This window comes from Dipodomys ordii, unplaced genomic scaffold, assembly GCF_000151885.1.
Source record: "Dipodomys ordii isolate 6190 unplaced genomic scaffold, Dord_2.0 Scaffold1, whole genome shotgun sequence".
Taxonomy (NCBI): Eukaryota; Metazoa; Chordata; class Mammalia; order Rodentia; family Heteromyidae; genus Dipodomys; species Dipodomys ordii.
The window spans coordinates 41,468,574-41,482,608 of NW_012267217.1; the positions used below are offsets into that span (position 1 = coordinate 41,468,574).

Consider the following 14,035-nt stretch of genomic DNA (forward strand, 5'->3'; position numbering starts at 1 on the left):
GATAATTTGCAGAGAGGTAACAGAAATTTGAAACTTAATGAAGTTGAAATTTGATCCATTGAGCAAGCTTCTTGCTTCATATTAAATAGGTAGAAGTCTTATTTTTAAAAATATTTTATCATGATTTCTGTATAGACTTTATAATGTTAATAATATTCCCACTTATACACGATGTGTAAATAAAATATGATCACTCATATCCCTAAACATTACACTTTTATAAAATTCTAAATGTAAAGTGTTTTTCAAACATTATTTTCCCTTACATACGAAAAATAGTTAAGAAATGTTCCTAACAATTACTTTAGGAAAAAATAAGATGAAGAAAAAGTTAATGGTAGTAAACCCTATGGAAAATGTCAGTGAATCTCACTATCATATCCAGATTTTTTAAGGCCAAAATATGTTTGTATAATATAATAGTATACAAAATAAAACAATGCTATTAATAGTATTAATATGAAATATTTGTAAATTGAACTTAAAATTTAAAAATGGAAAGATTAAATAGTGGGTAGTGGTGAGACCCTTATGGTTAAAAACTTGCCTCTGAAATTTTGGATTGCTAGAGTAAAAAATCCTAAATTTCAGGCTGGGAAGGTATCTCAGTGGTAGAGTGCTTGCCTTGCATGCATGAGGCCCTGTGTTCAATTCCTTAGCACCACATAAGCAGAAAAACCAGAAGTGGCTCTATGGCTCAAGTGGTAAAGCACTAGCCTTGAGCTGGAAACTTGAGGACAGCGCCTAGGCCCAGAGTTCAGGCTCCATGACTGACAAAAAAAAATCCTAAATTTACCATTTTTTGGTTATGGAACTATATATGTATGTAAGTGCCCAGTGTGTGTCCATGACCGATGTTGTTTCTCCTCCCCACCCCCCTCTTTGTTCATTTCCGCCCACTCCTTTGTTCATTAATGTATCTTCATTTTGCAGCACATAACTGATACATAGTAACTGTGTTGAATAAAAGAGAACATTACATCTGAAAACAGATTTACTTCATCTGAAAGAGCAGGTCTTGAGAGATGAAATAATAAACTCTCTTACTTGTTTTTATTATCAGTGATTGAAAAGAGTAACTGTACCTTTTACACTTTCCTTTACATAACCTTTTAGATCTTAAATAAATGTAAATTGGCCAATTACTGTAGACTATATATAATGAAGAAGCTCATTTTCAACGTTTGCATTTGGTTAAGTGACAGAATCTTCTATGAATACTTAATGGGTTTCCCTTACATACATACTTTAAATGCCCTTATTTACTGCTTTCTACCATGAAAGAAGGGGCTCCATCAGGCTCTTAGAGCCCCTGAATTCCATAGAACCCACTTATTTGACAAGATGGATGGCGGGCCTTGGTCATCCCTCCCAGGAATCTGCATATTAGCACTCCCTTATGATTTCATTTAACAAAACACCTGAACTAATAGAAAAAAATGGAAGACCACTTCTCCAGAGAAGCATACACATGTGAAGAACAAAAGAGAAAAGAAAGAAATGGATATGGTTGAAAAGACTTAGCTATACCCATGCCTCCCCTTTTCCTAATTTCACACATGTAAACACATGGATGGATGGATGCTAGTGGTTAAATGCAATATGTTAGCTCCTAGAACACTTTACCACCCACCAGTGTCTGCTTCTTTTCAGATGTTTCATCTTAATTCCTACAGTCTAGAGTGGATGCACATTGCTCCATCAGAAGAAAGTATTACCTTTCAGTTTGTTGCTCATCCTCAGAAGTGTCTTGCTAATACAGTTCACTGGGGAATCGATTAGGAATAGGAAGTGGGGCAAAAAGCAATTTTTATGAGGACATTTAAACAAGATCCATTTTCTTTCCCTAATATTTACAAGCTTTCCATGGGGAACGAGTAGGCACTTGACTCTCAGCTATTGAGAATCTCTGTGGTACCCTGAAGATTAAAGAGCATTATTTCATATAAAGACAGCAGCCTCAACTACAGCTTATCTTTATTAAATTTGAAAAAAATGCAGCTATTTGATCTCCCAAATCTGTGTTTTACTGTGTCAGAGCATATGTTGTGTGCTCCTGCTTTTTGTGTATTCTCCCATGGAGCAGCAATTGCTTCCACTACAAATTAAAAGAAAAAGAAAATACATCCATACCTAAAAAGGTCTCAGCACTATTCAGGCATTCGGGCAAATCAATTAGTTTTAGATTTGGCAAGAACAACACAGTGGCTGCTTGAGCCTTATATTGATATTTAAAAAATTGAAGAAGCCACTTAAGAAAAGTCAAAATATAGTTGCTGGGTTTTTCCCCCCCACATTACCCAGTTATACAAAATCAGTAAACAGTTTTGATGAGATCTTCATGAAGAATACATAACAAGCCCTTGATTGAATCAGAATCATTTTAAACAGAAGAATGTTTTTCAAAGGATGAGCTTGAGGTTCAATTGTAATTCTATTTGAGCCTAGAGACCTGGTATTAAAAAATGGGTTATGACCTGGTTTTGTTTTTCCCTCTCCCCAAAACATTTTCCTCTCTGCTGCCAGCCCATCTTGGTAGAAGCAGAATATGTTTAAAAATCCATTATATTTTTTATTGGCTAGGACACTAATGGAGGGCTCCATGACAGCTCTATTTTACAGGCTGAATACTTTAATTAGGCTGCTTACTGATCAGTTGTTGGGATATTGATTGTGTCATTTATCAAAGAGCCGGGAGAGCAGAAAAAAAATTTTCTTGTTGTTCTTGTTGCTATTGTTAAATGAAGATACTTTGCAATTCAAGTCCTCCTCCTGTGTGATGCCATTTCTGCTTTTCCCTCCAAGTGGAGGCACGGGTTCCCCCATACCTGACCGGGTTTTACTAGCATTGAGGAGCAACACATAAACACCTTGTGTATGAGAGAAATGTTATCCCTTCACGGAAAAGGAAAGGCCCTTCTTCAGTGAAAACATTTTAATTGTAAAGCCTGCAGAAATGGAGTGGTTAAGATATGTTGTTTTGCTAGACACTGAATTTTTGTAACTAAGAGGGAAATAATATAAATCAAATGTATTACTTTAGCCAAATGCTTTCCCAGAGCAAAGTGCTTTGGGAATCAGAGCTGTGTTCTTGTTTGTGACATGTTCTTCTCACCAATGGTCAAGGGAACAGCTATGAAATGACTTCCAAATAATTTACTTCCTTGAAATCTGTTAGGGAAAACAAATAATATGAACAAGAGCAAACCCCAGTTCTCCTCTATGGCATAATCCTCTTGGAAAAAAAATAACTAGAGTTCTCTGTAATTGGCTGCCTCCTAGTACCTCTTCAGCACCTGGGGAAGATGGCTTGTGTGGTGTTATTCCGGATACAGCAGTTTGAAGAAAACTGTGAATTTGTTTACAGACTGTCACAATCCAAGCACAAAGGGGAGAAATATGGGGGGGGCGGGGAGGAAGAAAAGAGAATCTCAGGAGAACCACTGTCTGGCATTGTCAAAGCAGTTTGTTTTAGCTCCTGGCCAAAGATCTGGTGTGGGACACACTCTCGACATTTTTGTGGCAAAATTGCTTGGGCTCCGACTTGTCCTAGAGCTCAGGACTTAGATGGGAGGGAGAGGGGAGGGGGAGGGGAGAGGGAGAGAGGAGCCAGCTGGTTGGCACAGAGACCCCCTTGGCATGAACTGCATTCTTCTGTTGACACTGCCACAAGCTGTACTCCCAGATGGAAGAAAATGTGAAAGAAGCCAGTTGTAAGTGGGGGAAGGAATAATAAAGTTAATCCTCTTTTGTGTTGGCTATCAGCACCCCTAATCCTTAACACCACAATGTCAGTAGTTTTTTTTATTATTATTTCATATTCAAAGATGTTTTAACCGATAGGGCCATTTTGATTTTCCACAGTTGAAGAGTACCTGCTGGATACTCTTGAAAGATGATTCATAAATCGATCATTCTATCACTGTTTCATTTAACCAAGCTGGAACCTATTTTTAAAAAGCAAATGTAATTTTTATTTGTCTCCCATAGGAGTTTGCAGAGTGTGGAGCACTGCCCAAGCCATGCTTTGAGAACTGTCAAAACGCCCTCAGCCCCTCCAGGAGAAACGATGGTAGTCTATTACATCCATTTGGCACTTACAGTCTACAAGATAAACAGAAAGGTAAGAGTCTATCCGCTTTCATCCATTGTAAAAGTAGTAAGGAAATACAAAAGTGCCTTTTCATTTATTTTTTTAAATGGGACAAAGAGGATTTAATTAGACTAAGTGCAGACACTCTTACTGAGAATCACCAGCGCTGAGAGGAGGGTGGCAGAGCTGACTCAGAACCTGTAAATCATATTCCTGGCAAGGTCTCCAGTTTAAGTGACAGTTTCTATGCTCGCTGCCCCAAACATGGAGGGTTACACATAAAACAAACCATGACTAGAGAATCAAAGATGGCAAACTGTTCGTTGCTTAAAGATCTTTTAATATTGAAAGTTACCAAGTATATCTAAATGTGTTTAGGCTTATATTAGATAGGGCTCCTAGATTTATGCTTGGTTGTAAAACAAATGTAGTCTATAGTTAAATACCATAATTTGAATCCATAGTGTAGGAAGATGTTTCTGTTTTTGTCTTCCTTTCTCTTATTGTTGGCTATGAAGCACAGTTCTCAGAAACAAATCCACATGTTTAAAAAAAATCTCTAGGTTTTCTTCACTGTTTTCCAAAAACTACTTCTACTTCAGGTTACCAGGAAAAGTGTTCAATCTCCCTCTATCTACTTTCTCTAGTAACTTTCGTTTCTTACATTGCAAAGCGATGCATACATATTCATTGTAGAACATTTAGAGAAAAGCAATAAAATGAAAATTTAATATTACTCATACTTCTATCTATCAAAGCTCTCAATCAATAACATTTTATGTGTATCTTTCAAGTCTTGTACATGCAAATATGTACACATAAAATGAAATTAAAAGTGAAATGAACTATATATAATGTTAAAGAAGTTTCTGTTTTAATCAATAGTCCATTATGAATGTCATACCAAACTGAATATTGTAGTTTCTCATTCAATATGGCACAGTCTTCTATTAAGTGGAGGTAGCTACTATATATTATGTTATTATTCACTTACATTTGGGATGCTTTGAAGGTGTTACAAAATTTAACTGCATGGGAACAAGTTCCAAATAGGCCCAATCTTACTTTGTCAGAATGGATTTGTAAATCTGAGATTGTTCTGTCATTCAGTTATTCCATCTGAGAGGGAGGATGTTTGTTTATTTTCTTCTTCTGGATCCCTCCATTTTAGCCACAGAGGTAGCCACAGCTGTTCCCATTTATTCAGTGTTTGCTGGCTTCTATGCACCAGGTTAATCAATAGATGTACACAAAGTGGGTAATATAATTATCTTACTTTATATATGAAGAAATAGAAGAAAGTGGGAATAATTTACCCAGGATGGTGTACTGGATACACAAAGGGCCTAGACTTAATTCCTATCTTCTGTCTTATCCTAAGCCACAGCTCAAGCTCTGACACACATTGGTCCTCTGAAACTATTGATATTGTCCCACCTCCTTCTACCAATGCCTCTTAGGTGCAGACTTTTCTTTGTATCCACATATAGAAATACTCAGCATATCTTTGTCACCTTCAAGAACTTAAACCTGGACATGTGAGGGAAGAAGTCAGTGAGACTTGAACTCAGGGTCTTACTCTTGCTAGCCATGGCTCTACAAGTGAGCTACAACTCATGCACTTTTTTGCACTGATTATTTTTAAAGTAGGCTCCTGATTCCTGAATTGATACAGGCCTGGAGCAAAATACGAGTATTTTGGGTCTCTCCTCATAACTGGGATGGCAGATATGTACTGCCAAAACCAGCTTCTTCCACCGAGATGGAGTCTTGCAGACGTCCTGGCCTCTCCTGAAGCCTACATCCACCTGACCTCAACTTGCATGCAGCAAGGATGACAGGTGTAAGCCAGCAAAAGTCTTCTTGACAAAACAAGATCTTCTTCTAAGACCTACAGTCTTAATAGCCACACAATCAAGAAGAAACAGGTCTTCTACAACATATAACAACCTTCTTTCTACTATGCCCATGTTAAGATCTCAAACATGGACATCTACATTAAGATATAATAATGTGTTTGGCATTCAGTTCTCAAGCAACACGTTTTCAATGACTGAGTTGAGGGTTTCATTGCTATTTTTATCAGTGCCATCCAAAGATACTTGGGTCATGTTTACCCCTTTCTTGGTTCATTTTTATTACCTATGAAGAATCAATACTAAAGTGATATTCATGAAAAAGATTTTTAGGAGATATTGTTGTACTCAAGAAAATAGAAAAATATCTCTAAAATATCATAGCAATCTAAAGAGAACTGTACAAATAGCTAAAGTATAAAGATACATATAGAAAATGAAATTTAAGTGATAAAATATACTTGAAGGTAAAATGTAGCAATATAGCCAGGTGCTAGTGGATTGTGTCGGTATTCCTCAGGAAGCTGAGATCTGGGAATTGTGGTTCAGACTGCCTGGGTAGGAAAATCCATGAGACTTATTTCCCATTAACTAATGAAACTATGTGAGTAGGCTTGTGCCTCAAGTAGTAGAGGGCTAAGCTTAAGCAACAAACAAACAAAAAACTAAGGGGCATTGCCCAACCCCTGAGTTCTAGTCCCAGTACCTATTCCCTGCTGTCCACCCAAATAGTTACAATATAATAAGGTTGCTAACCAAGTACACTGCAGTTAAAAATAATAATTAATTTAAAAATCAAAAGAAATTTCAAAGACTTTCTAATTTAAATATGCGTATTGTTCAGCTCAGCTGAGGCGTGGAGAAGTTCCCAGTCAGTCCTGCATGATTGCCAATTGTATTTAGATGTTTGTGTGACTTGCTGAGTCTTCTTGTTTAAGTTTGACAAAATAAACCTCACAAAAATGTGAATGGTACCTAAATACAAGGGGAAAGTTATAACCATCCTCCCCAGGCAAAAAAAGGATACAGAACTTGTATAATTTAAGTGACAACTGAGAGCATCATATTTGTTGACACTACTGGACACTACTAAAAATAAACATGCAGATCGCTACTTCCAAGGGACCTCCTTCCCCTTCTTTCTCATCTCAGTTTTCCAAGCTAGTAGTGTTGTTGTTTTTAATGTATTATGTGATTTTTTTTCTTTTGTATGTTCTTCCCCCTATGGTATATCCCCTGTTGTCACTGTATTTGATCTTGGTACCTTGGTATTGTATATACATTTATCTGAATTATGGAAGGGAAGGGAAGGGGAGGGAAGGGGAACAACAAAATGGTGAGACAATGGGCAAGGAGGAAACCAATGCAACAGCGATATTCATAAGACAATATTCTGGAATAATTTGGACCATTTGGATGGGGGCGTTGGGAGGGGAGTGAAAGTGGGAGAAAAATGAGGGAAGGGGTAACAAGTTTGACAAGAAATGCACTTGTTCCTTACTTATGTAACTGTAACCTGTCTGTATATCACCTGACAAGAATAAAAAAAATTCTAGTGTCTTCAAGGCCTGACTCAAAACCTAAACTTTGTTCTTTCAGTTGTGGGGCTTGAACTCAGGGCCTACATGCTGTCCCTGTCTTTTAGCTCAAGTCTAGCACTCCACCACTTTAAGTCACAGTGCTGCTTCCAGTTTTCTGCTGGTAATTATTACAGAGAAAAGAGTCCCATGGACTTTCCTGTCTTGCAATTGAAATCCTCAGATCGCAGCCTCCTAAGTAACTAGGATTACAGGCATGAGCTACCAGCACCCGGCTAAACTTTTTTTTTTAATAGAGAAAAAAACATTTGTTATTATAGGATAGTAGTTTAGAAACAGATTCATCAAAACATAGAGTCAAGCTGGGTGCCAGTGGCTCACACCTATAATCCTAACTACTCAAGAGGCTGAGATCTGAGGATCACAGTTCAAAGCCAGCCAGGGCAGCAAAGTCCCTGAGATTCTTATCTCCAATGATCCACTAGAAAACTGTGCTGTGGCTCAAGAGGTAGAACGCTGGCCTTGAGCTGAAGAGCGCAGGGACAGCACCCAAGCCCAGAGTTTAAGCTCCATGACCAACCAACAAAAAACAAAACAAAATATAGAGTCAATCAATTTATGTTGCACAGCAGATGAAATTCTCTTTGTAAATAAACTTGCTGACTTAGAAGAATTATATTAGAATTAATAAAGATTGTATTGTAGAAGGATATTATGATAGCCAGATGTGGTAGCTCTTACCTATAATCCCAGCTACCCAGGAGGAAGAGGAGGAGGATCACAGACTGAGGCTAGCCTATGGCCAAAACACAAGATACTATCTGAAAGAGGATCTGGGGTATGACAGAAGTGGTGGACTACTTGCCTACCAGCTTGGGTCCCTGAGTTCAAACCCCAGTATCCCTAAAGAAAAAAATAAAAGATCATGTTTATTGTCTCATTTTTATTTTAATAGTTTTTTGTTTCTGTTGGAAAAATATAGTTTTATTTCAGAGTTTCTGAGTTTCATTCCAGAGCCATATAAGATGGCAAAGGTCACTGAGATTCGTGAACCCCAGCATCGCCTTACCACTACTGATATTTTAAGGCCTAGCTTTAGAAAAAGAAGATTAAGACAAACCTGACAAAATGTAATGTCTAGAGAGGGGAGGAACTGGTGCAGCCAAAACATTAGCTTTTTTTCCTTCTCTTTTTCCCTTTCCTTTGTATGTTTAAAAATCCAATGTTGATATTCTGTGTTCCATCTATTTTTATAATAATAGTACATACCACCCACAGTTCACTGAGTACTTTATTTCTTTTATTCCTTTCAAGCTGTTACACCGAAAAGGCATTTTTAGACCTAACATTTGTAGAAATTGCAACAGCAGAAAATTCACATTTGTGTTGGAGAACTGCGTGCAGTGCCTGTTTTGGAATAAACGTGGAGCTCCAAGATAGTAATAAGGATGGAGGCTGTGTCCCAGGGGCTGACTATAAAATCCTATTAAGCATTTGAATGGTAATGAGGTGCACCAACACTGTGGTTTCCGAGGAGTCTTGGTAGTGCATTGAACCCTGGGCTTAATAATAGCCTAAGTGCAATGTGCCTCTGGTCCTCCATTACCTCTCCTGATATTGCTCTCCTTTTTCTGTGTGATCTCCTACACCCCCTCTAATTTTAGTTCTAGTCCAACCTAGTCACCCATTGCCCCAAGTCTGCTCAGCATTGCCCACCAAATTTAGCCTTTCCTCCTCACCTCAAATCAAATGTTTCACTTCTGTGCTCCATTTCATTAAATCCATATTCCTTGGAGTCTTTCAAAAATGCATACAATTTTTCATCATGTGTGTATTCTTCTGGAAACCAACATGTATCCACCCCTCTACAACATAGAAGGCACTGTCTGCAGTGGTGATTAGAAACTGAATTATGCTTTGCTGCATGACTAATGTTGACTGGATATCTCCATGGTCCAGAGCACAGAATCAGGGATATGAAGATGAATGCAGTGATAATTTGCCCTCAAGAAGACTAAGGCAACAGTTATCAAAATCTTGTCCTTAAAAGACTAAGTATTAAATAAGGCTGGCTTTGGAGACTATGGGGTCTTTTACAACTCAGTTCTGCCATGGTAGTACAGCATCAGTGACAGACTATCCATAAACAAACAGGCAGGTAATATATGTTCAATGAAACTTCATTTACAAAGCGAGGTGCTGGGCTAACTCTAGAACAGGGATAGAACTTGCTAACCCCTTCTCTAAAGACAGACTCTCATTTACCTGTCTTTTCTGGTCTGGATTTGGCATACTGAAGCCCACCAAAAAACAATGAAAGGATGACCATTTCTCTGTCAATTAAGTAGATACAAATACTCCCATTCACAGGTGTATATATAGAGTGACCATTCAGAGTATACCTTATGTACTCAGTGAAATCAAATCTAAAAATAATGTTTATAGAAATATGTCTACAGAATTCTAGGCTTTCACATGGGTATTTGAATCAAGAAAAGTACAACATCTGAATATTATGTTTAAAACTATACCAAGAATGTAGGGTCAACCAGTAGACTTTCCTCTAATCCCATCATCACTTAAAGAAAAAAAGTATGGATCATATGAATGCACTAAGAATTAAAGTAGTAACTACAGTAAATTCAAAATTCAGAAGAGGGTGAAGAAAAGGAGGAAGGAACAGAGAGGGCATGGAAGAAATTATCCATGGTCTAATAAGAGAAATGCAGATGATTGGATGATAGCTTGGTAGATAAATAAATACATGGTTTAATTTAAACATAGCATGTGAAAAACATGTAACACAGGAATCATTTAACATATAGTAAGAACTTAACATATAGAAAGAACTGGTATGGAATATATAAGGCTAACACCCAGCTATGTACCAGGAAGAGAATGTTCTTTTTGCCACTACTGTAAAAGTACTAACATATCCTAGGCACAGTAAGTGACATTGAAAGTAGGCTTTAACAGGTGGAGTGGGTTCTATAATTGTGTAAGTAAAGACATAGAGTCAGAGAAGCCCACTGCTATGGTCATAAAATATATCATAGGAAGTGAAATTGGTTAACAGAGATCTTTATTCAGTATGCAACTATATGCAGTGGAAGTGAGTTAGAGAAAGCAGGTTACATGCTCACATCTGTGTTTATCACCAGTGTGCAAGACAGAGAGGTTTGGGTTGAAAGATGTAAACCAGCTGGAAGATCTTGGCCCATTGTGTCCCTTGTCTCTGTATACAGTATAGACCTGCTCAGTGTCTTTTAGATAAATATCTGTGTTCTTGACCATGCTCACCATTACCAAATCACTGGATCATTGGCAGAGGCAGTGCTGAGGGCAGCACTAGAGCACCTTTGCTAATCATTCTCATCCTGCTCTGACACCTTCTGATCAGATGCCTGGCTTTGAGCCTCATTTTCAGGAACATGTCAGCCCTGCCACCACCTTCTCCATTACCGCCTGGATATCAGAGCCAGGTGCAAGTCCTTGCTGTGTGTCCTCTCAAGGTTCTCCAGAGAAACAGAACCAACTGGAATGGGTGCAAATGAAGAGATTTATCATAAGAAATAGGTTCTTGTGGTTATGGAGGATGATGACCCTAAGTTCTGAAAAGTGGACCACTAAACTATAGATTCGGCACAGCTGATGTGTGTAGTTCTAATCTGAACCCAGTGACCTCAGAACCAAGAAAGATAAAGCTGGGCTCCCATCCAGAGGTTTGAAGTCTTGCAATCCAGGAAGAGCACACATTAATAGTGCAAGTCCAAACTCAGTAACAATCCACTCTCCTCGATTAATGTTGGTCAGGGAGAAGAGTTCTCTCCTACTCAGGGAAAAGTCCAACTTTTTGTTCTACTCAGATCTTCAGCATACTAGATGAATCACACCTACATTAAAGAAGGCAATCTGCTTTACCCAGAAAGCCCCAGAATAATGGTACCTCTTGCCAGACCTGGTAGATGGACAAATAAAACCAGGTGCTGTTACCAGCAGTAGTTCTCAAGGGTAGAGAGGTTTTTGTCATATTCTCTCAACCAGAGACAGATAGGAGCCACATCTTATCAGTTATCTAGTTAAATAGATGCAAAATAGAATTCACTATTTATGGATAATAATCCCTTTACAGTGATGTAATGTTGTAACACTTCGCCTCAATGAGTCACTACTCAATAATGTGGCATCATATTGAATGGGTATACTCTTCCATTAGATGCTTTCCTTTTGCTGTTTTGGTTGGGTTTATTATGTTGCTAGGGATAAAACCAACAACCTCATGCATGCTAGGCAAATGCTGCCCTGCTATGGTATATTCCTAATCCCCAATAAACGGATTCTTATCTCCACTTTATGGACTTAAAGACTGGAGCATGGAGAAGTTGAGTAATGTACCCAAGGCACACTGTATCATAGGAACCAGGAATGGAAATGGATATGTCTTGCTGTAAAAATCATTCTATTAAATAGGATACTCTACAATGATTTCATATACTAGTTGATATTATTATCCTGAGTATGAAATGAAATGATGTATATAATTCTTAACACAATGTATGATATACAAGATCTCATCCAATTTTGTTCTTGGTTGTAGTAACTGAGACATGTGTTATTTTTCTAGTATTAGACTAGCTTGGAAATCTGTTTTTATTAAGCAGGAAATGAAAATTTAGACCCATCTTTTGCTTATAAAACCTAAAACCCAAATGTTTCTACTATAGCTCTTGTAGAAAAAGGAACTAGTCCTCCCCCACACTTTGTCTAAATACTGAAAAAATATTCTGTATCTCAAGGTCTAGCGGGTTTTTAAAGTGTTTTTGTCATTCAGGTAAATACCTAAATCACCATATAGTTCCAACTAGTCATTATAGTCTCATTCCTAAAAAAAACAAACAACAACAACAAAAAAGTAAGGCATAAAAGTCATGTCTTTGTTAGTCTGACCCAAATAATAACCAGTAAGTACATGTCGACCTTTCATAGATAGGAGATGCATAGATAGATGAGATGCATGCACTTAATTTGCTAGGGTGGGCAACAGATTCCCTAGGCTAGACTCGTTTTAGTGGACCTACATTTTCTGCTACAGGGAATATTCACTTTCAAGCAAATCCTTTGGTTCCAGATGAGGCTTTTATTTATTTCAAGGCAGGTTTATGTGTTGGTTAAAATTGTATCTCAGAGATAGGCTGGAGCAAAATCAGGCACTGAATAGTTCTGCCTCCAGTTTACTACAGCTTCATTTGTTCTTTGTTTATAGACCTATTGCTTCCCAGTGACGGATGGGCTGAAAGTGAAGAACCACCATCCCTGCCACCACATCCTGGTCTGGAATTGGGCCTTGAAGATTACAGCCATAGGTATCGATGAAATGATATATCATAAATGTGCCCCGTTAGGGTTTTTCTGGGAAAACTCAGCAACCTTATTTTAACTCTATTTCTTTCCAGAATAGAAATCTCAGAGTATCTATAATTCTTTTCCAGTGAATGTTTCTTTTAACAGCATAGCTTGTTAAGACTCATATTATTAAAGTATTGATGAAAATGGTTGACTTTTTTTCACGGGTTTGAAAACTCTAGCAGTAGAGCTCAAAGAAAAGTTATATATAAGAAGGTAGACAATAAAACTAAGACAACAGAAAGCTTAGGGTTTTTTCCCTTTGTTATTGGCAAACCCTAAAGGTATTTTTAAAATATATGTTCCAAGAAAGTTAATGGAATCTAAAATTTAAAGCTGCACCATATAATCTAAAATATTGAAAAGGGTACCCAATATTATATCCATTCTGTAATAGAAACTAAAAAATCAATAGTTTTTAGAATCACACAAGCATGAGAGAGGAAGATTTACTAAGCATACATACTATTTGACTAGTGGAATTAATAGATTTTTGTTCTTCTGATGAGTGTTAAAAATCATTAAATTGTCTCTTTGCTATTTTCTATATTTATTATGGCTGTTTAAAACTGTATGTTTTGTTCTACTCTGCATCCCATGGTAATCCTGTGAAATTTCTTCCAGCAAAGTTAGTGACATTCCTATTATGCTTTTTAAATACAACCTGCTAAAAAATAAAGCAACACAAGAGTATAGCTAACTCTATTAGATGGAAGCTTACCTACATTTAGCCATCTCTGATTCTTATATTTTTGAAATCAGTTATCTGTTCAAATACCATTTTGTGAACTAGGTTCATAGTCACAACAATGTTCTAGATCAGAATCTCTGAAGCCTTCTTAAAAGAACATGTGGATGTATTTTATTTATTTTTCATTGATTTTTATTTCCTGCCTGAAACCCAAATTCCAAATGACACTTCGGTGGCATAAAAGAATCCATTTCAGAAATAATTTCATTCATTATATTATGTATACAACCATTGGGATGGCACAAAAACGAATCAGATAGAAACCCTGGCATCGAGAAGCCAGAGTGTTTGTGGGCAAAGTGGCTAGAACACAAGCTACAAAATGGAACTTACCAGAGGGCAAAGTTTAAGTGTTTGGGGCATCTGAGTCTGAGGAGGATATGTGCAGGTAGAC

At 37.4% G+C, this 14,035-nt stretch overlaps 1 protein-coding gene across 1 annotated transcript in view; it reads left to right on the top strand.

Moving 5' to 3' along the window:
- Pard3b (par-3 family cell polarity regulator beta) overlaps positions 1-14,035 on the top strand; it is an 853,966-nt gene that overhangs the window by 436,532 nt on the left and 403,399 nt on the right. The window contains exons 13-14 of the mRNA XM_013016080.1: positions 3,991-4,123; positions 12,751-12,850. Of these exons, the coding sequence (XP_012871534.1) occupies positions 3,991-4,123; positions 12,751-12,850 (233 nt within the window). The remainder of the gene's footprint in view (positions 1-3,990; positions 4,124-12,750; positions 12,851-14,035) is intronic.